Source organism: Epinephelus moara, chromosome 9 (assembly GCF_006386435.1).
Source record: "Epinephelus moara isolate mb chromosome 9, YSFRI_EMoa_1.0, whole genome shotgun sequence".
Taxonomy (NCBI): Eukaryota; Metazoa; Chordata; class Actinopteri; order Perciformes; family Serranidae; genus Epinephelus; species Epinephelus moara.
In genome coordinates, this window is record NC_065514.1 from 36,374,248 (window position 1) to 36,397,585 (window position 23,338).

The 23,338-nt window shown below is 39.7% G+C and overlaps 3 protein-coding genes and 1 long non-coding RNA gene across 6 annotated transcripts in view; 2 read left to right on the plus strand and 2 right to left on the minus strand.

Annotated features, from left to right (window-relative positions):
- Positions 1-23,338, plus strand: part of slc38a9 (solute carrier family 38 member 9) — a 151,936-nt gene that overhangs the window by 23,387 nt on the left and 105,211 nt on the right. The window lies entirely within an intron of this gene.
- The window catches only part of LOC126395350 (uncharacterized), a 113,873-nt gene that overhangs the window by 10,526 nt on the left and 80,009 nt on the right, over positions 1-23,338 (minus strand). The gene's annotated exons all lie outside the window — the stretch shown is intronic.
- fbxw2 (F-box and WD repeat domain containing 2) lies at positions 700-18,354 on the plus strand. Of its 2 annotated transcripts, XM_050052737.1 has the most exons (7): positions 701-919; positions 4,542-4,736; positions 6,253-6,386; positions 6,667-6,753; positions 6,923-7,092; positions 13,873-13,951; positions 15,590-15,766. In XM_050052737.1, the coding sequence occupies exons 1-7, from the start codon at positions 817-819 to the stop codon at positions 15,614-15,616; spliced, it is 795 nt and encodes a 264-aa protein (XP_049908694.1). In that variant the 5' UTR covers positions 701-816; the 3' UTR covers positions 15,617-15,766. The 2 variants fall into 2 exon arrangements, with proteins under 2 accessions (XP_049908695.1, XP_049908694.1); XM_050052738.1 differs by lacking the exon at positions 13,873-13,951 and having other exon boundaries at positions 700-919; positions 15,590-18,354.
- Positions 17,691-23,338, minus strand: part of LOC126395335 (uncharacterized) — a 40,121-nt gene continuing 34,473 nt past the window's right edge. Inside the window, exon 2 of the mRNA XM_050052739.1 lies at positions 17,691-18,926. Within this exon, the coding sequence (XP_049908696.1) occupies positions 18,864-18,926 (63 nt within the window). The 3' untranslated portion in view covers positions 17,691-18,863. The remainder of the gene's footprint in view (positions 18,927-23,338) is intronic.

A 23,338-nucleotide genomic window follows, 5' to 3' on the forward strand; every position in this document is an offset into this window, starting at 1 on the left:
AAGCTGAGCTGGAAGGTGAAGCTTTGGATTTACTGGTCCATTTACATCCCAACCCTCACCTATGATAATGAGCTCTGAGTAGTGACTGAAAGATTGAGATTGCGGATACAAGCGGCCGAATTGAGTGGGGGCAGCAGCCCGAGTAAAGCGCCCCAGACATCCCTGTGTGCGTGTGTGTGTGTGATATTATCACGATACATAAGTGCAGAGTATTGCGATAATGTATTGTGATATATTGCAATTTATTACCTTTTTTTTTTTTTTTTTTTTTTTTAGTGGCAAATTATGTCCCCAAATGAAAACTTTGTCAACATCAACAGTTTCTGAGTCTGTTCATCTCACTTCAGTCATTTTTATCTCAGCAAAATGTATCTAGTAAACTGAAAATGCAGCTGCTTATATTATTCTAGTATGCTAACCAAACATTTAATTTGTGTTGGTAATATTATTAATTTATGCAATAAAAAAAAATCAATATTGATTGGTTTTATTTATTAATTATTTAATAATTAAATGAAAATGAGATATGTCAGATATAATTCAATTTTAAAATCTGAACACAGATTTATAAAACAATGTCAATAAACTAACAAGTACTGTATCAGCTCACCCTCTATAGTCGTGAAAGTAGTAGTCATTCACCTATGTACGTGCTAAAGTGTTCCAATGTTCCAACAAGCTTTTGTCTCCTTTTAGGTGATTAACTCTTGTACTGAGGTGTGGCAGGGTGTGTGCCGGGAGCTGGGCTGGAGGATTGATGAATCCATTCAGGATGCATCACACTGGAAGGGGGTCTACCTGAAGGCTAAATTGCGCATGGTGCAGCTGCAGGATCAGGAGGCCTTTGAGACATCGTCCCTCATTGGCCACAGTGCTCGAGTATACGCCCTCTACTATAAGGATGGCCTCCTCTGCACAGGTACACTATGGCTCTGGTTTATTTTCATGACTTAGAATGTAGTACTGAAAAACTGAAGACATTGTTTTGAATATACCTTTATTTATGAGTGAGTATATTCAGCAGGGCCTCATGTTTTGCCAGGCCAGGCATTGCCGTTTGCTTCAGCGTACTTGCGCGTACCAGGATTCTGCCTTAACACATTTTCTACCAAAATGCCAACTCATTTTGCAATGCCTCATTTGAATGAATCTCTCCTGCTTGCAACTCTACTTCTACCTGTGCACCATGCACTCTGCACTGTACCCCAAGATACCACATTGATGAGCAAAGTCAATGTTAAGGTCAGGAGAATGCCAAACTGGCTTAGCACTGTTGTATTCAGTGCTGCTGTCAGGTACAGTGTTGTCCCAAAATGGGAACCATAAAAGAAGTCAAATGCTGTTGCCCAGTTAGTAGTGTCTATATAATAATATATAACCCTGATTCCAGTAAAGTTGGGACGTTGTGTAATACATAAATAAAGACAGAACGCAATGATTTGAAAATCCTTTCCAAACTATATTCACTTGAATACAGTGCAAAGACAAGATATATAATGTTCAATCTGATAAATTTTATTGTTTTTTATAAGCATGCACTCTTTCAGAATTTGATGCCTGCAACATGTTTGAAAAAAGTTGGGACAGGGGCATGTCTACCACTGTGTGGATTTATGTAGCCAGACCTATCTCTGCAGCGCAGTGTCAGCATCAGGGAAAGGTCTGGAGCACACAATATCATTCTGCTAAAGGGAAAAAAACACTCTGGGTTTCTATTTCTTTAAACCAGCCACACAGCTGTGGCTCAGGAGCAGGTTGTCCACTAATGGAAAGATCAGCGGTCCAGTCCCCAGCTTCTCCAGTCTGCATGTGGAAGTATCTTAAACCCGAAACTGCTCTTGCTGTGTGAGTGCATGTGAATGTCTAAACTGAGTATCAGGTGGCACCTTGTATGGTAGCCTTGGCCAGCAGTGCGTGAATGTGTGTGTGAAAGTCTCATATGAAAGCGCTTTAAGTGGTCGGAACGTGCATGTTCATTTAACATCTAGTCACTAAGCCCAGGATGAGGCGATGCTTCCCTTTTAAAATAGTAACAGAAACAAGGAGCAAATCACCGCACTCACGACCAGAGTATGCCAAGGTGCCAGAAAACCATGTGTAAACTTGTGTAAAAATAGGATCTGCACACTTGGATCAATGCAAGTATCTTTAATTAACCAAGCTTTCGGTCAGAGGACCTTCATCAGGGTGACAATCAGCACGAGTACAATGAACAGTCTTATGTGATTCTTATGTGAAAATAGTAACAGACAAAAAACAGTAACAGATGTATGTCATCTGTGTCACTCAACTTTTAGTAATAAAAAGATAAACTTTTTTAATGTTTCACACAGCGTCCCAACTTTTTTGGAATTGGGCTTGTAGACAGGTTTTACATTCCATTTTATACTAACTATAGTTGTTTTTTTAATCTCACCACCACCACCACCACTACCTGTTTTTAATGATTTGAAGCTGAGAACAGCTCCTCCATTCCGTTTGCTGCGGCATCAGCAGCACACTCAATGTATGCATAAGGACTGTTTAAGGTACACTTAATCATGTTTTCAGGGTGAACAAACTACAAAGCCTGCTTAGAATTAGTGTGTAGTCTGGAATTAGGACCCCTACGGAAGTGCATTGCATTCACTGAATAAAAAAAAAATTAGACACCTTATCTCGTAATTAGGAGATAAGGATCTCGTAATTACGAGATCAGGATCTCGTAATTACGAGATCAGGAAAGGTGCCACATTGGCCATTGCTTCGCTCAGAACCACATACTGCACATCCACGAAGGGGGGTCGGAACTACTGTAACCAGCTGCCACTCGGGTGGTGCCATCTTGACTATATCCCATATCTTTATTATAATGTGTATATATTGTAAATTACGACGGAGTATTAGGGTACGACGGAGTATTAGGGCCACATTGAAGAAAAAAAAATTCTGAGATTTCGAGGAATAAAGTCAAAATATTACGAGAAAATACTCGTAATATTTGGAGAATAAAGTCATAACTGAGAAAAGTCATAATATTACGAGAATAAAGTAATATTTCGAGAATAAAGTCATAACTGAGAAAAAGTCATAATATTACGAGATTAAAGTCGTAATTTAATGAGATTGAAGTCATAATATTACAAGAATAAAGTTGTAATTTTTAAGGAAATAACCAACAACAAACAGAATGTCAGATTGTCTTTCATGCCGTTGTAAGTAGCCTACTTAATTAGGTTTGGGAACCGGCACCGTGCCAGTTCTGTGTCAGTCGAAATGCGCTGTTTGTGACTCCGGGCCCAACTCTGCCACTGATTGGCCAGTCTGACATTCTTCATAATACATAAAGAACGTTAGTGAAACACATAGGCCTAACAGAAACATGCGTTCGTTTGGGGACAAGTTAGTGGTCACGTTACTTGTTCCACAGACGAAGGACCCCGGACACATACAGTAAATACATCGGTTGTAAGTAACTTTTAACATACGTGAGTCTTTGTGACTCTTGGCTCTTGTCCCCTAACTAACGCTTGTTTCTGTTTCACTAACGATATTTTCACCCGATTGAGTCACATCCCGTTATTTCCTCTGTAAACCTAACGTTACAGCAGCCTACAAGCATGCTGTGTCAATAAATCAGCTGAGACACTGTTAGAAATGTAATAGCCTGGGGCGCCGGTGGCTTAGTGGTAGAGCAGGCGCCCCATGTACAAGGCTGTTGCCGCAGCGGCCCGGGTTCGACTCCAGCCTGTGGCCCTTTGCTGCATGTCACTCCCTCTCTCTCTCTCCCCCCTTCACGCTTGTCTGCCCCAAAAAAAATATCTTTAAAAAAAGAAATGTAATAGCCTATTTAGCCTAATAACAACAAGTTACGCATCGAAATCTGGCGGAAGAAAAATAATAACACGAAAAATAAGTAGGCTATGTGTGTGACTTATGCGCTGATGAAGTGGTGGGTGATCGATGTGCCTGACATCGATTGATTTAGTTTCGGTTTAATCTGTGATTTAATTTGAAAGCTATTTCTCAAGACAAGTTCTGTAATTACCTTGTCTGCTTTCATTCTGTTTATATCTTAACAGGAGCTGACCACTACCGTGGTGCTGAAACTAAATCAATCAATGTCAGGCACATCGATCACCCACCACTTCATCAGCGCAGAAGTCACACACATAGCCTACTTATTTTTCGTCTTATTATTATTTTTCTTCCGCCAGATTTCGGCGCGTAACTTTTCTCATAATTACGAGATCCTGATCTCATAATTACAAGATCTTTTCTCGTAATTACGAGATAAGGTGTCTAATTTTTTTTTTTATCCAGTGAATGCAATGTGCTTCCGTAGGACACAGTTTAAAAAAAGTTTTTTTAAGGCCTTTATTTGATAGGACAGGTTCAATGTGAAAGGTGGAGGGGGGGGGGTGAGAATGACATTACCTTTGAGCCATTCAGTTAGAGCACTGACAGAGGTTTGACCCACATCACTATGTTTGTCTAAATGGGGTATTATAAAGTTGTGCCAGAACTTGCAGCAGTAACAAAGATATCCCGCTGTTTTTCAGGATCTGATGACCTCTCTGCCAAATTATGGGATGTGCGCACTGGGCAGTGCATTTATGGAATTCAGACACACACCTGCGCCACAGTGAAATTTGATGAACAGAAGCTGGTGACTGGGTCCTTTGACAACACTATTGCATGCTGGGAGTGGAGCACAGGAGCTAAAATCCAGCAGTTCCGTGGCCACACAGGAGCAGGTTGGTATCAATGTCCTGTGAACATCTGTTCCTGGCCATAAAGAGTATTAAGCAATACTTCATTTATGTGACACAGTTCATTGTAGTGTACACTGTTCAAATATGTTTAAAACATCCATATGTACATAGGGGTGAGCAATATACCAACTATACTCAATGTATTGGGCTTGTTGCACATGGGATGTATAAAAAGACAAAATCGCGAACGTTGAGTATCCATAGTCATGTCATTTTTTTAAGCTGCCAGTATGGGGCTTGCTTCAGTGTTCCAATTCTATCACTCTCTCCTGTGGCTCTCTCCCTCTCACAGACACGTGCAGAAAGAAAGACTCACAACCATTGTGCATCACAGACACTATGCCTATCCAAACCAATTTCTGCTGAGTGATAGTGTGAGCAGGGTGAAGCATTTTTCTCATCTGCAGGGTTCCAGACAGCTACTATATTTAGTCGCATTTTGCGACCATGGAGCACCACTGTGACTTGCAAATATAATTAATATAGAAAGTGGAGAGCTGTTTGGGAATTTCACATTGAATAAATCCTCACGTTTAACAGCGCTGTGGTAACAGTTGAACTTAAGGAGTTTAACAACAGCGTGAGCAGAGGAAGCCTGCAGGGCTCCAGACCGCGACTATTTAGTTATTTAGTCACATTTTGTGACCATGGAGCACCGCTGCAACTTGCAAATATTATTATATATAGAAAGTTGTTTAATTGTTTCACAGTAAATAAATCCTTATGTTTACCTGTGCCATGGTAACAGTTTAACTTATGGAGTTTAACGACAGCATGAGAAGAGGAAGCGTGTGTTTTCTACCTGTAGGGCTCCAATCACATTTTGCAACTTGCAAATACTGAGCTTTTCGTTTGTTTCCAGCTCACAGTAAATAAATCCTCATGTTTAAGGGCACTGTGGCAACAGTTTAACTTAACTTTGTGTTAACTGCTTACACCTAAGCTTCGAGTTCACAGTAAAAACATCAATATTTCCAGCCTGAGGTGAGCTGATTCCAAAATAAAAGCACCAATAGTTCTGCTTTTATTTAATTATAAAAGTACTTTATTCTGCTTTATTATAACAGCACTTAACTTAACTAACCTACCTAACTTAATTATAAGAGTATTAAAGTGAACTTCATTACAATACTTTTTAAAACTGTATTATATCAGTATTTTATTTAACGTTATTTCAAGTCATTTATTTAACTTTATTACGACAGTAGCTACTTTATGTAACTTTATTGTAATTGTGGCAATATAGCCTAGAAATATTGCAATATTATTTTAAGCCATATTGCCCAGCCCTGTGTGTACAAACAAAAATCCAAATCAACCAAATACAGTTAAATGGAACCTGTTGGAGTATTTCAGCAGCTTGGACCAGAAACTCTGCAAACTTTGAGCATAGATTCAACTGTAGCATTTGTAAATTGCAAAGCAAAATTTGTGGGTTTATGATGCACTGTATTTCTACAAAGACATTTGAGAGTGGAAACATTTTGTGTCTGCTCAGTCTTCAGTGTGGATTACAATGATGAGCTGGACGTGCTGGTCAGTGGTTCTGCAGACTTTACTGTGAAGGTCTGGGCTTTGTCTGCTGGTGCCTGTCTCAACACTCTGACTGGACACACCGAGTGGGTCACCAAGGTCAGCTCATCGAACCTAGTGAAGGTTTCATTTTAGGAAAATAGTTGTGTGTTATTCATGTATAACTTGACACATTTATCATTAATAAAATTACAGTAATGTGATGTTCCCAGCTGCCTTTGTTATGAATGTTTTTACTGTTGAATAATGTCTTGGCTCTTCAGCAGTGATAAAAGTGGAAAATTGATATGTTAATAAACTGACATGGGAGTTTAACCATGACCAAGCATTTGCTTAATGTGTTTGGAAACATGTATCTTGTGTTGTTCTCTCCCATCAGGTGATACTACAGAAGAGTGAAGTAGAATCTATGGTGCACAGTCCCGGTGATCATATCCTCCTAAGTGCTGATAAGTATGAAATTAAGGTAATGTTCCTGTGTCCAGCCGCCTCTTGTGTTTTCACTTTTAAAGAGTAAAGAAACTAAACTGTGTGAAGCTTTTGTCATTGTTTTAGCAGTGCTCTCATGTGTCAGCTGCTGTACCTTCCATAGGTACAGTCCATATGATGGAGCACACACTGTGTTCCTTCTGCAGGTCTGGCCTTTAGGTAGAGAAATCAACTGTAAGTGTTTGAAGACACTGTCAGTGTCAGAGGACCGCAGCATCAGCCTTCAGCCTCGCCTGCAGTTTGACGGGCGCTACATCGTCTGCAGCTCTGACCTCGGAGTTTATCAGTGGGACTTTGCCAGTTTTGAGATTCTCAGGTAAACTAGTACACATAACAAAATATGACTCTCTGCGCTTATTAAAATATGAGGCCTGCTCTGTAGCTGGTGTTCGTTACTTAACTTGCGTATTTCAAACAGTTTGTTCTTCTATGTAAGTTTATCAATGTAGCACTTTCTTAAAGCAGAAGTCCCGAAGTATATGTTATAGATAAATAAATACATAAAATATATTAAAACAGCGTAACAATAAAACTATCAGAATCAGAATCTCTTAATTGTCATTGTACGAGTACAACGAAATTGAGGTAGCAGCTCTCAGATTCAGTGCAATAAAGGTATAAGTTAAAAACAAGCTCAGATTCAGTGCAATAAAGGTATAAGTTAAAAACAAGGTAACAAAACAACAGCTATAGAAATATGATAAAAAGAAACTAGAAATAAGAAATATTACTAAACTGTACAAAACAAATTACACTAGTATACAGATTTATACTTTTACACTAGTATCGTTGCAAGCTACATCTGTGAGTCCCAGTAGAAGGGAAGGATAAAGCCAGTAGAACCCAGTATATTATATGCAACAGTGAAAAAAACAGGAATATTGCACAGACAGCATAATATTGCACAGATGGCTGTATATTGCACAGTAGATTATTTAGTGAATACTGTCACAATCCAAAAAAAGCTTAAAAATCCGTCATGTTTTTGAGCTGTTTTTTTTTTGTGTGTGTGTGTGTGTCCACAGGTAGTTAGGTTCATTGGGCCTCATTCACAAATTTGTGTGTAGAAATGTTCTTACTCTGTTAATAAAATAAGTGCACATGCAACATAAAAATGTCTGTCGCTGATGCACTTTCTCTTGAAGGCACAGGCTGTAGTATCTTCCAGCAAGGTTAGATATACCATCTGACTAACTGCTCAGTGGTCAATCAGAATCTTTTATATACTCAGCATACCTATTAATAGGCTACCAGTCAAGTCGGCTACAAATGAACATATGCGCAATTCCTACAAAATAAAAACGGGGACACCTAGTTTTTAAAGTTGAATTTCTTAATTAATAATTGATGAGAATGAAAAGGTGTCAGTTTCACAGTTATTTAATACATATGACCAAATGCATTAGTAAATTAACTAGAGGTCGACCGATAGTGGATTATTAATGGCCAATATAATAACGATAGTTTGGGGCAGGAAAAAAAAGATAGCCAATTAATCGGCCGATAACACTGATGAACCATTCAAGAACACACAGTAAAATACAATCAATTAACCATCAACACGTAGACGCACACACGGCTACTGAATAAATTGGATTTGTTTTTCACTCACCATTGATGTAACTTGTTTAAGACGAAAGTGTTGCTCATTGCAGCCTTGCGCTTTAGCCTTTAACGAGTAGCCACACATGCCTTTTCTCCCAAAGGTGCTTTGGTCCGGTGGTGTAATTTGCTCATCAGTACAGTGGGATAAAATGGACCAAAGCCTACACATTGGCAGTTAATCTGACATTTCTTTCAATTGGCCCCAACTGTGCACTGGCACAAGTGAGTGCTCGGACTTCTCCGTGGCTACTCGAGCCCTGAAGCACCCACAGAATCAACGACTATGGCACTGAACTGGTTTTGGGAGGAGCTTTAGGAGGATCAAACGGTGCAAATTATATTAATCAGTGGATAATTATGTGGTTTGATTATTTGGAGAGTAGGCTGACGCCAAACTGGTAAGTAGAGCTGAAGTTTCTTATCCTTGTATTTTGTAGGTCTACAAAGACCTTAAATATGGCNGGAGGAGCTTAGGAGGATCAAACGGTGCAAATTATATTAATCAGTGGATAATTATGTGGTTTGATTATTTGGAGAGTAGGCTGACGCCAAACTGGTAAGTAGAGCTGAAGTTTCTTATCCTTGTATTTTGTAGGTCTACAAAGACCTTAAATATGGCCTGCTCATAAATGACGGGGCACAGAATAAAAGTATTTTTATGTGGGACTTTATTCCCTGACAGCACTTGAACACTGTAAGAACAGCATTGAAATTGTAAAAATCGAGCAAAACAGATAATCACAGAACAGCTTCGAGAGATAACTATTGTGGTGAGAAATTGACTGAAAACAGGTCTGTTATGACATGAACGCCGCTCAACAGCCTTGAGGTAAAATCAGCTATGCCCTTGGACAAAATCACATTCTATAGCTCTAAAATGTGAGGATAATTGCTTTGTGAGAAAATAACATCTGATGTTGGGTGAAAAATGAGATTGAGTGTTTATTGTGCATTTATGGCCGGAGTGCACTGCTAGCCCCTCCCATTCTCAGAGTAATTATGACGTAATAGTCGTTTAAATGATCAGAAATTAATTTCACACGCATTTCTAGTGCCAGGCTTGCTAATTAATTGTAGTGAAATTATACTGACCACACTTGCAAGCAAAACAGAGAAAGCACCTAATGCTATTCTATAATCAGCAACCTTATTATGCTCCTAATAAAGAAGTAAAGCTGTCCTACATTATTTTAGACTTTCAGTTAAATCATACGAATTATCTAAAGCACACATTACCTTGACTTTGCATGTGGGTACTCGGTGCAAAAGGCTTATGGCTGTACCTATGTGACCAGTGGCCATCGGCCACTATAGCCCCGTTTCCACCAAACAACACAAATATTTCTGGATCATATTTAAGAGTAAGTGGAGTATTGAAGTAAAGACAACAGCTGAAAAAAGTTCTAAATTATCATTAACAGAATATACACAGGCTCACACACAGAATCACTCTGTCATTTCAAAGTGATCCATATTTTATGTGTGTGTCACCACACACTGCGCTACAGTAATATAATGAGCGGATCTGATCTGATGAGCCAGGCTGCTCTGAAACAACTGAGCGCGCCGATTTCACATTATATCGCCGGGTAATCCACTGAAATAAGTTCACCTCAAAACAAAAGAGTGATGCTTTGACCTGCAGGATGTCCTAATGTATTTACTGTGGCCCTTCTCGTCGCGATCCCCCTGAAAAATACACCAGTTGAAACTGACAGAATGAAAGCAGTGATCATGTCATTATCATGTGAATAGTGGGGGGAGGAGGGGAGGTGGACACTTAGCGCTCCTTCTCTGCTGTAAATGATTCATTTAAAACATGTTTTATCTAAATTACATTATTTTAAAAATCTTATTATGTTGTGGAAAGTGTAAATTATGAGGTTTCTGGCAAAAAAAAATTTCAGGCTTGTTTGATAAAAACTCATGGAAACATTATTCCAAATAAATGACATATTTATCTAAATCCTGCTAAGCTGGCTCAGGTTTCATTGAAGAGGCCCTCCCCCTCACTTCCAGCAAATCGTATGCAAAGCATTATGGGGATTTTATACCCCCGGAGGATCCACACGTGCATCCTTCAACTTTCTCTGAAAGAAGGACTCAGTCCTTCGTGAAACTCAGAAGGATCCTTGACATTGGAACAGTCCTTCGGCGGGGGTCTATGACGTAGCATCCTTTTGAGGATCCTTCCTTGACTTTGACAAACACCCTGTATTTCCTAGCTCTTCAGTTGTGACACAGAGGGAAGTCTGCACCTAGTTTATTGTCCACAGAAAGGGGTTGCATGCCAACAGATTCAGAACAAAATAAAACAGGCTGCAGTGAGAGTTTCTCTTCATGGGATATTTAAAAGTAGCGGGTTTGTACATGTAGTCCCTCTAAGGTAAGCTCAGGGGTTTAGTGTTGCCGGAGCCCACAGGAATGATGCTCTACATTGCTTTGTTTTTTTCTCCAAGTGAGGATTGGGATATATGCCGTCACAGTCAAAAAATATATATAAATGCTTGAAGATTCACTTATTACTAAGAGTGTATGTCATATAAAAACAAAAATAATGGTCAAAGTTTTACTTTAGTTAACGTTCTACATCAAAAGTTGCCGGCAGTCAGCCCAGTGAATTAAGTAAGTTTTTTCTCTGCCTACAGCTGCTGCAAGAGGCAGCAAAACACCCTTTCATTTTATAGTTATAGTTTATTAAAATGTGTGAAACTTACCACGATATGAACAGTGGTTACATAAGCCTTAAAACCAGCCACAACTCAGCACTGAGCAAGAGTGACCGTCCTCTACTGACCAATCAACAGACTGCAGTGTTCACAGCTCCACCTTTTAGTACCAGATCTGTGTGCTAGATACCCCAACAGAAGGGTGACCAAAAATGGAGATGCTATGGAACAGTTCCATTGGTGCCATCAACAACTTTTCACAGTGGAAACGGAAAAAAAGCCTACCTAACTGAACTGTACCCTACTGTACTGCTTGGTGGAAACGGGGCTTATCAGGGCCCTGTTCCGCTATTAACGATAGTTTATACAGTGCCCTCCAAAAGTATTGGAACAGTGAGGCCAATTCCTTTATTTTTGTTGTAAACTGAAAACATTTGGGTTTGACATCAAAAGATGAATATGAGACGAGATCAACATTTCATCTTTTATTTCCAGGTATTTACATCTGGATCTGATACACAACTTAGAAGATAGCATTATTTGTAATGGAACACAAAATGTTTAGGTGAGCAAAAGTATTGGAACATATAGGCTTATAATAGATTAAAGTGAATAAGAGTTAATATTTAGTTGCAAATCCTTTGCTTTCAATAACTGCATCAAGCCTGTGACCCATTGACATCACCAAACTTTTGCATTCTTCTTTTGAGATGCTTTTCCAGACTCACCGCAGCCTCTTTCAGTTGTTGTTTGTTTTGGGGGGTTACTCCCTTCAGTCTCCTCTTCAGCAGGTAAAATGCATGCTCTATTGGGTTTAAGTCTGGAGATTGACTTGGCCAGTCTAAACCCTTCCACTTCTTGCCCCTGATGAACTCTTTTGTTGTTTTGGCAGTGTGTTTTGGGTCGTTATCTTGCTGCATGATGAAGGATCTCCCAATCAGTTTGGTTGCATCTTTCTTTAAATAAGCAGACAAAATGTTTCTGTAGACTTCTGAGTTCATTTTGCTGCTGCTATCATGTGTAACATCATCAATGAAGATGAAAGAGCCCGTCCCAGAAGAAGCCATGCAAGCCCAAGCCATGACATTACCTCCACCGTGTTTCACAGATGAGCTTGTATGTTTAGGATCATGAGCAGATCCTTTCTTTCTCCAAACTTTTGCCTTTCCATCACTTTGGTAAAAGTTAATCTTTGTCTCATCAGTCCATAAAACTTTTTCCCAGAATTTTTGAGGCTCATCTCTGTACTTTTTGGCAAATTCCAGCCTGGCCTTCCTATACTTCTTGCTAATGAGTGGTTTGCATCTTCTGGTGTAGCCTCTGTACTTTTGTTCATGATGTCTTCTGCAAACAGTAGATTGTGATACCTTCACTCCTGCCCTCTGGAGGTTGTTGCTGATGTCACTAACAGTTGTTTTAGGGTCTTTCTTTACAGCTCATCAACTGCTGATGTTTTCCTTGGTCTACCTGTTCGACGTCTGTTGCTTAGTACACCAGTGGTTTCTTTCTTCTTCAGGACATTCCAAATGGTTGTACTGGCTATGGCCAATGTTTGTGCAATGGCTCTGATTGATTGTCCATCTTCTCTCAGATTCATAATTGCTTCTTTTTCACCCATAGACAGCTCTCTTGTTTTCATATTGGTTCCACCTCTAAATGCAGTCTGCACAGGCAAAACCTATCCTACCCAATCTGAAACTGAGCTTAGACATTCAGTGCTATTTATTGTTTGAATAATCAATGTAATTGGGACACACCTGGGCAACAAAACACACCTGTCAGTCACATCCAATACTTTTGCTCACATGAAAAATGGGTGGGTTCAAACAAAAGGTGCTATCTCCTATGTTGTGTATCAGATCCAGATGTAAATCCCTGGAAATAAAAGCTGAAATGTTGATCTCTTGTCTCATATTCATCTTTTGATGTCAAACCCAAATGTTTTCAGTCTACAACAAAAATAAAGGAATTGGCTTCACTGTTCCAATACTTTTGGAGGGCACTGTATAAAGTCCCATCAGTGCCAATTAATAGGCCAAACCGATGAATCCGCTTACCTCTAAAATTAACAGTATTAGATATTGTTGAAAAAAGCCTAAATAAAATAAATAAATGCGTTATGCATTTACTTAAAAGGTGTGTGTTTATGTTTTCTAAGACAGCTGGACCTTTATTATTAGTGTAGGTATGGTCTGAGGCAGTTCTAAATTTGTTTGCAGAGTAGGAGCAGTAAAAGTGTAGTTTCGAAAATATTGATGAATCCCAGATTTCTACTAAAATATTCGTATGTACAGTTTAAAAAGTTTGTGAATGAGGCCCAGTATGTCCAGATTTTAGCTTTTGCACAGGTTTTGTGCAGATTTTTATGCAACTTGAAAAGAGACTGAGAGAGAGTGAGTGAGTATTTAGGTCACAGCTTAGCATGAGTGAAAAGCAAGCTGTGATGATGATAATTAAAACTGAGATGAATGACTGAGAGATTCGGCTGAAACATTGCAGACTGAGTATGGTAAAGGGATGCTGGAACAACACACTGTTAGAGCTGTTAGAGCTTTGATGCTGCTAAATTGCTCTTTAAAGAAAACAGTTGACATACAATTGTGAAGCTCAGATTATTATTATTCATGGTCAGTCATGTACAATCATTGTCGTTTTAAGAGATATGTCTAAAACTATGAATGATCTCTGAGGGCAAACTACCTCAGATGTGTTTTTTGATATTCTGCAAACAAGTCCATTTTTTTGTGTAAATAAGTTATTTGTCTTGTGTGCACAAGCTAATTTACTATACATTAATTCATATGCATCTCTAATGACTTTAGATGCACACAGCCACCACATAATGGAGAGAACTCAGCCTATCAGGTTTTATTTTCTACGAAGTCCCTAAAGACCTGTAAGGTGATATTTTTTATCTTGTTTCAACAAGTTAACCTCTTCACTCTGCCCCATCCCTAACATGGACCCATTTTTGTCCTGTTAAGGGGGGACAAGATTACTTAGAAGTGGTACAGATCATCTGAAAGCTGTGAAACTTAAGATTAGTTTGAGAGACAGCTCAGCACTGTGTGTCCTGTTTTTCTACCCAAAAAATATGTAATAAAGATTGTGTTTTGGCTAAGTACCTATTCAAACCTTTAAAGTTTAAAATGTATAGGTGCTTAGAAATTATGGTGTCCATGCTCAATTATCTCCCATAAGTTTAAGCAATTTTGGGGTTGATACATTTTGTTACACAGACTTCATACTAAATGTAAGCAATTTTTACCTCTCAAAGAATGATAAAATGGTCAAAAAATCCCTCCAAAATATCACATTCAGACACGAAGACCATAGGGAACACCACAGAAAAATCCCTGCTTTGATTTGGTATCAAAAACTTTTAATATTTGGAGATTTCTGCAAGAACTGGTATTTTTCAGCAGTTGAGTGGGGAGCACTTCTATTTGAAGTCTCTCGTTTGTGGTTGTAAAGTTTCATGAGGCTGTGATTATCCTATTTGTCACATTAGGTAATTTTATACAGTGAGATCAAGTTCCGAAAATGGTTTTACAGCAATAAAATGAGTACTTTGGAGGCTAACATTTTCAGACATGAATAAAATTGGGCCCATCTCAACTTTCCAGTCATACCCAATATATGCAGTTCTAAGACTTTTAGGGACCACAGTGTGCAGAAATATTATAAATGTATTATATATATAAGTAATAAGGGAAATTAACACAATTATACTGCATGTGAAAAACTGTTTTTACACAAAACTGATGGGACTAGCATAAATTTGATCTTGATCTTGAATTAAATAAAAAATCAATACAAATGTAGTCAAACAAAACACATTTTTACTGAATGCAACATCAAATGTTTTGCTTCTTGTCAGTTAGGTACCCAAGAGTTTCCCCTTCACAGACATGCCCACTTTATTCTAGTTCCATCAATTTTCTGTAAAAACAAAACAAAACAGTTTTTTGCATGCAGTATAAATGTGTGATTTTCACCTATCTTAATGTTTTTGAATATTTCTGCATAACGTCTTAGAATTGCATATATTGGATATAACTTGAAAGCTGGGACTCAGTGAAATTCAATGAGCCCATTTTTTTTCATGAGTGATGATGTTAGCCCCAGTAGTAATCATTTCATTGTAGTGAGATCACCTACTAATTAATAATTCTGGTATCACAAAAAACAAGGAAATCTATTACTTAGCAACTGAAAAAAAAAAGTTTGGTCAAGTACCATAATTACCATTATTAATTTAATAGCACGTGGTGGTTAATTTGTAATGTTTCAGTGCTGTAGATTAATAAGGCTGATATTAAAAAAACTGATGCTTACCTCAGTAAAGCAAATGTGTCAGCTCTGCTTCATTACATCCAAAAACAATATCCACATGAAACAAAATCCTTATCAAGCTGTCCCAATTTTTTTCATCACTGTTTGCTTGGAATCATGGATTTAGACATGTGAACTTGTACTGTAAGACAATATGATCATGCTGCTGCCAGCTCTTAACCTAGCATGTTTTCATGTTCCCAGGGTGATAAAAACACAGGACCCAGCTAACCTGTCCCTGCTCAGCTTTGGCGAGGTGTTTGCACTCCTTTTCGACAACCACTTCCTGTATGTAATGGATCTGAGGACAGAGGCTATCTCTGGCCGCTGGCCTCTGCCAGCCTACAGAAAATCCAAACGAGGATCCAGCTTCCTGGCCGGTGTGACCTCCTGGCTCAATGGCCTGGATGGGGACAATGACTCTGGACTGGTATTTGCCACCAGCATGCCCGACCATAGCATTCACTTAGTACTGTGGAAAGAGAATGGATAGAAACAAACAAGGATTTCAATGCCCAGACTGCTAGCATATGAGCCACCACCATGTGTGCTCTGGAATTTCCGAATCTTAACTGCCACCATAGATCATGCATGGACCAAAGCATTTTGTTTTTATCTGTTTCTTCCTCAGCATACAGTCCTCCTCAAGACACAAACTGAACCTTTGCAGATGGAAATGCAAGGCACTAAGAAAGATGATGAAACTATTACTGATGTGCTACGCTCAGTTCTAGTTCAGTACTTGCTCCTTTCTGTAAAAAAGCTGTAAACCTCTTGCTGGTCTTCTGATGTCAGACAAAGAAGAAAAATTAATTTTTTAAAGCCTAGATATATCAGTGACAACTTAAAACAAATGGTAATAAAGGTTTAAAAATAAACTTAACATCAGAAATCCTTCTGTAGTAGATTTTAACGTGGAAGTTTAAATGTTTTTGGCAGATTTGCTCTATAATCAGTTTAGCTCTGTGCTGTGAGAATAAAGCCCTTTTCAAACTGCACAAAAAGACCTGCTAACATCTGACTTTTTAATGTAATGGGAAAGATTACCGTACGGTGGCGGCATGGTAGTGCAGTGGTTAGCATTGTTGCCATACAGATAGAGGGGTCCTGGTTCGAACCCCAAGTTGGGGGAGTCCTTCCGTGTGGAGTTTGCATGTTCTCCCAGCATGGGTTACCTCCAGGTATCCGGCTTCCTCCCACAGTCCAAAGACATGCATGTTACTTGGTGACTCTAAATTGGCAGTAGGTGTGACTGTGAGTGTGAATGGTTGTCTGTCTTGATGTTTCAGCCTTGTGATAGTCTGGCGACCTGTCCTGGGTGTACCCTGCCTCTCGCCCAATGTTAGCTTGGATAGGCTCCAGCCCCCTGCAACCCCCAACAGGAAAATGAATGAATGGGAAAGGTTACAATCTGCATTCATGCCAGGGTTAGATTACTCTGCAGTGGTCACAGGTATTTATCGGCTTTGGCTCTGATAGGCAGTGATGGAAACTTAACACTTGGTGAATGCGCTAATTTAAGACCCTTAACCAGTGAGATGAGATGACACATCACCACAAAATATTGTCCGTCTCCACCCAAGCAGCACTCAAACATCAATCCAAATTAGTCTGCACCGAGTATGAGAGAGAGACTGAATGTGTAAGAGATGTATAAAGAAGAAACCACTGTAAAGTTTTCCACATGCCTCCATGCTGCTTTCTACTGTTTACTAGCCTGTTTTCTGGCCTGTCTATGACGTTGAACGTGGCGCACCAAAAAGTGTGGAAGACAAACTCGCCAGCTGCAGAGTCATGTATACAGCTCTGGTCTACTGGCAATTGGAAAGAAGTCTGTAGCCTATTTTTAGCCACTTTATCTGTGTTTAAATAATGTGCATACACAAGCTAATTTTAGTGCAAAAGTGGTATATTTGTAGCTGACCTTTAATCCATAGTTTAATAATTGGGTGCCAATTGTGGACACTGACATTTCCTTACCAGGATAAGACCAAGTCAAATGTGCTGTAGCCAGGGAACATGGCCAACGCCAGGGTGGTCACTGAGCTGATTTGCTGAAACATTGGTTTCCTTGAAGAAAAGCTGGGTTGCCTTAAACAGTTACTGTAAATAATGGAAAACATTTCCTTTGACATCAGATTTTGACCTCAAATGAGATATTCCTCAAGGTTTTTACAGATCATCCCCAAGGAAGCTCTGTACTGAATTGTATGTTGAAAAGTGGCTTGGTACATTGTTGTGTACCATGTAAAACATTGTGAGGTTTCATGTAATTCACTGAATATGCTTTGCAAAGGGATGTCTGGTTTAAATGTTAGCTTGAGAAATGTGATGTGCCTTTTCAGTTCATTTGATGTTACAAACTAGAATTCTTTTATAAATCTGGCACATTGCAGTAAGCTAATGACTGCATTGTAAATCTTACTTTTATGTTGAATTTTTCACATTTCCTGTGCTTGAACAGTCTAAAATGTATATAGTTATCTACTTGACATGACTTGCTTAGTAAATTGTTTTTGAGTCACTGGCTGTGTGAAACGTCAGGTTTATTTTTCTAAAGGCCTCGATGCATTGTACAGCTGAGTAAGTGACTTCGCAAACAGTTGGCTCTGTGCAAAATTCCCATTTCAGCGTTAATAGAAGATTTTAGTGGAGGATTTTCCTGGCATAACGAGAAACTGTGAAATCATGCCTTGTTCTCATGCATCAGGTTCAGCGTCACGTCTCAAATTGGTTTTCTGCTTCTACAAAAGTGAAATTTTGATCATGAGTGAGTGCTTTCCCCAAGAATTTGTCTTCCTTTGCATTAGGCAGGCCACAGATAACCATGGATTGAAATGTTTTCATGTGCACCAAACCTCACTTATGACTGATTAGTTTTTATTGTAGACATATTCTAACACATGGCTATTTGTACACAGCACATGTACAGGCTGTTCTTGGTTTAGTTTTTTTTCTAATCTAATTAAAACACCACCAATATATTGTAGTCTGTACTGTTGTCTGACCATCGCACCACATTATATCCTTCCAGGAGCACTAAGTTAAAACTGAAAATACAGTAATATGATTTGTTGAAATAAAATTGAGCAGGGGAAATGTAAAATGGGACATAAAAGCTTTTGTTGATGTATCTATTCAGAATTAATTGCTATTGCATACAAGGACCACACAGTGTTGTTATTTCACCAAAACTTTAATTACACGGTCATAACTCTCAACCTACAATCAGCTTCAATATTGCAGTTCTTCAAATAAATAAACAATGCACCTAGTTGTGTGTGTGTATTTGGTCATGCCGTCATTTTAGAATGTGAGTCAACATCATGTTCCTGGTGAACACTGTTTATAGCCACGCTAGGAGACGCTTTAGGGTGGCAATGTAGGTTCAAATACTGGTAGAACTATTGACATCCCTATCAGCTTTAGTTGTACTGTGTGTGTGTCCATCCATCCATCTTCAACTGCTTATCCGGAGCTAAGTCGTGGGGCAGCAGGCTAAGCAAGGTACTCTAGAAATCCCTCTCCCCAGCAAGGCTTTCTAGAAGAAGAAGCAGATATATGCGTTATTAACCCCTGAGGGGAAATTCAATTTTTTTTTCACTCTGTTGTCATTTACACACAGGCCCAAAATACAGACAAATGCACAAACAGGATGTATACATGCATTAAATGGAGCGATGTCCCAGAGCAGTTGAGAGTTTGGTGCCTTGCTCAGGGGGGGGTGAACTGGCATCTCTTCAGCCACCAGTCCACACTCCATACTTGGTCTGAACAGGGACTGGAACCATGACTCTGGTTCCCAAGCCCCAAGTCCCTATGGACTGGGCCACTGTCACCCCTACTGTAGCTCCTCTTGGCAGACTCAAGAGGCATTTTTAGGTTAAGTGAGATATATAATCCCTCCAGCATGTTCTGGGTCTGACCCGGAGCCTCCTACCAGTTGACATACCCGGAACACCTCAAATGGGAGGCACCCAGTAGGATCCTGATCAGATGCCTAAACCACCTCAATTGCATCCTTGTCAGACCATCCTGATGACATAAGCTCAACATTGTGTTTCAAACCTTTATTTAAGACTCTGGAAATCAACTGAGGGAGACCCTCATTTTCTTTTTTCTTAAAAATATTTTTGGGCATTTGCCTTTAATGGACAGGACAGGGAAGTTTGAAAAGGGGAGAGAGAGGGGGGATGACATGCAGGAAAGGGCCACAGGCTGGACTCGAACCCGGGCCGCTGCGGCAACAGCCTTGTATATGGGGCGCCTGCTCTACCCACCAAGCCACCAACGCCCCAAGACCCTAATTTTCAATGATGCCGAGCATGAACAAAGACAATAAAACAATTAATAGGCAAACAAAAAACAATCATGCATATCAGTTTAAACAAAAATGAAATCATACAAAACAACAAACAACACTATGTTGGGATTCACAGGACCACAGATGATTTATCATTTGGTAAAATCATCACTGATTTCAAGGCTTTTTCCTCTGCATGCTCTTTGTCTTCAAACAAAGAGAGCTAGGTGGCACCCATCTCCACAGGAGGTCTCACCTCACACCTCAGTGAGACTCAAGTCCCAAAACTTGATTGGACAAGACCTTTTACAGTGACATGTGACTCTGTGATGTCACAGGCATCTGTACAAGGTCTGCTTCCTCCAAGCCTTCTCTCTCTTTGCTCCAACCGTGGAGCAGTGCTCTTCTTGCCCTGGAGCTTCAGCAGCTCCCACCTTTTCCCGGTTGGGCCTGGACAGCAGAGGCCCGAACCCCTGCTCCATAGCCCAAACCACTAAAGGGAGGGCAACTGATCACAGACTCTCTGGCAAACACAAGGTTTGCAAACTAGCTTTCCAGCAACAAGGAACTAAGTGAGTTAGCACCCAGCNATCCAGACCGTTTGCAAGACACGTGACATTGACATAGACTCATTAACAAACAGGCTTTCAACAGAGCTACACCCAGGCATTTCAGAGTTCACGCTTCTTTTCCTTTGTCTTTGTCCTGACCACACGGTCAGACAGACACCTCCCCCGACCGGAAGCAAGCCTTGATTCGGCCATTTTGGTAGTTCTGTGTTGTCAGCCATTTTGTTTTGTAGGCCAAACGGCTCCTTGATCACCACACCCGCCTTTGTCTTTCTCTTCTTTCTCTCTCTCTCTCTCTCACTCACTCACTCACTCACTCACTCACTCACTCACTCACTCACTCACACACACACACACACACACACACACACACACACACACACACATACACACCAAGCTTGTATATAGTTAGTTAGAATTTATGTGTTTTGGTTTGGTTTGCTAATTTGTGAATAAATATAATTCTTTGGAATCATGTCTGCTGCCTGTTTAATGTTGCACAAGAGTGAATGAATAGTCAACCTCTGCTGCGTCAAGAACTCCGAAATCCTTCAGGCGTTACTGTTGTCATTAATTTAATTTTTAATCAAACTCCAAATTAATAGTTTAGCGTATTTTATGAGACTAGTATCTTCTATCTTCTATCTTGGTGCCACCATGTGAGGTAATAATATGTTGATTCCCAACAACTAGCAATAAATGTGCTCTAAAAGTAGAAATACAGGGTGATAAACATGCTAAGGTGTAGATGTATAGTTAAAAACATTTACACTCGGGGCATCTGTAGCGTAGTGGATAGTGCCAGCACCCCATGGACAGAGGCATTGCCTCGCAGCAGCGGTCGTGGGCTCAAGTCCGGCCTGCGACCCTTTGCTGCATGTCAGTCCCCACTCTCTCTGACTCCCCATTTCACACACAGTCCTGTCTATTAAAGGCAAAAAGCCCACAAAAATAATCTTAAAAAAAACCCATTTACACTAAATTAAAACAAGATAAAATAAGGCACTTAAACTGCTATAAGGGTCGCAGAGTGTTCAAGTTTAAAATCTTTTGTAGATTATCCCATGTATAAGGTGCACTGTAAGAGAATGACATTCTTCCTAATCCAGTTCTGATTAAAGGAGTGTGAAGCAACAGCCTATTCTGTGAACGAGTACCAAGGTTATGTGAGGACAGAGTTAAGAATGATGAAATATAGGGTGGAAGCATCTGTATCAAAGCTTTATAAATGAACAAATACCAATGCTGTTCCTGCCTCACAGCCAACTGTGGCCAGCCAACCTTTCGGTAAAGGTGGCAGTGATGGGTGCTGTAAGGATCACCTGTAATGAACCTTGGGGCTGAGTGGTAGACAACATCAAGTGATTTCAGTGTAGAGACAGCAGCTTTTCGGTGTATAACATCACCATAATCCAAAACAGACAAAAATACAGATTCTACAAATCTTTTCCTGTGTACAAAAGGAAAACAACTGTTATTTCTGTACAGAAAGCCAAGTATTGTCTTCAATTTGGCAATCAAAATTTCAGTATGGTGCTTAAAATTAAGATTGTCATTCAGCCAGATACCAAGGTATTTATACTGTTTAACTCTCTCTGTGGATGGGCCATTCACAGAATGAATATTGAAAGACTCATGAGTAGCCTTGGTAAACAGCATCCATTTGGTTTTGTCTGAATTAAGTACTAGCTTGTAGTTATGTAATTGAAGTTGAAGCGAATTGAAAGACGATTGTATATGTTCAATGGCAGATTGAGCAGATGTTGCGATAAATTGAAAACAATATTGGCTCTAACACTGAGCCCTGTGGGACACCTTTAGTAATATTAAATTTTTTTGAATGAACATCACCCATCTTTACACATTGCAGTCTATTGGAGAGGTAGTTTTCAAACCACAGGCAGCTGACAGAATCAAAACTAATACAGGACAATTTCTTTAAAAAAAATCACAAGTGGTCAACTGTGTCTGCAACTGTGAATGCCCTAGACAAGTCTATAAACATAGCAGCACAAGACATTTTGCTATCCCGGGCTGGTGTGTTGTCTTTTAGAACCAGGGAGGATGCAGATGTGGTACTGTGCTTTGGCCTAAAACTAGACTGATAGGGAGTGAGTATAGAAAACAAAGAGAGATATGATCTAAGTTGATTATTTACCAGGGACTCCAAAATTTTTGCCGGTTTATCACCTCCTTTATGTAAGGGACGGACATAGGCTGTTTTCCAGGCTGTGGGGATTATTCCAGTGGAGATGGTCAGGTTGAATATATGAGTTATACATTCTGCAATTAGTGGCGCAGAAAGTTTAAGAAAGAAAGCATCTAAACTATCTGCACTGGTAGATTTTGTATTGTAAGAAGAGCATTAGTAACTTCCTGAAGACTAAAAGAGGACAAACTGAAGCTTGGTGAGTAGGCATTACTCAGATTATCCTTTTGCTGGGGGGTATGATCCAGCTGACTTATAGTGGTTTCAAAAAGGTGTCCATATGCAGCAAAATGACCGTTAAAGGCAGAGCAGATGTCCTTACAGTCTGTTGAGAGTGTGCCCATTAACAATATTGGTGGGAAAAGAGGTATAATTTTCAAAACTGATTTAACCTCCTTCCAAAATTTGCTCTGATCATGAGAGGAGCTGGTGGAAGTTAGTAAATAGTAGTCTAACTTAGTCTTTCTTAATGAAGCAGTACAGCGGTTCCTAAGGTTTTGAACACAAGCCAATGGGAGGGGTTTTGAGACCTCCTCGCTTGAGCCCAAGCTTAATTCCTAGAATTAAAAAGAACCAATCAATCAATCAATCAATCAATCAATCAATCAATTTTATTTATAAAGCCCAATATCACAAATCACAATTTGCCTCACAGGGCTTTACAGCATACGACATCCCTCTGTCCCTAGGACCCTCGCAGCGGATAAGGAAAAACTCCCCCAAAAAATAACCTTTAACGGGGGAAAAACATGGTAGAAACCTCAGGAAGAGCAACTGAGGACGGATCCCTCCTCCAGGACGGACAGACTTGCAATACATGTCGTACAGAACAGATCAACATAATACATTAACAGTAATCCGCATGACACAAT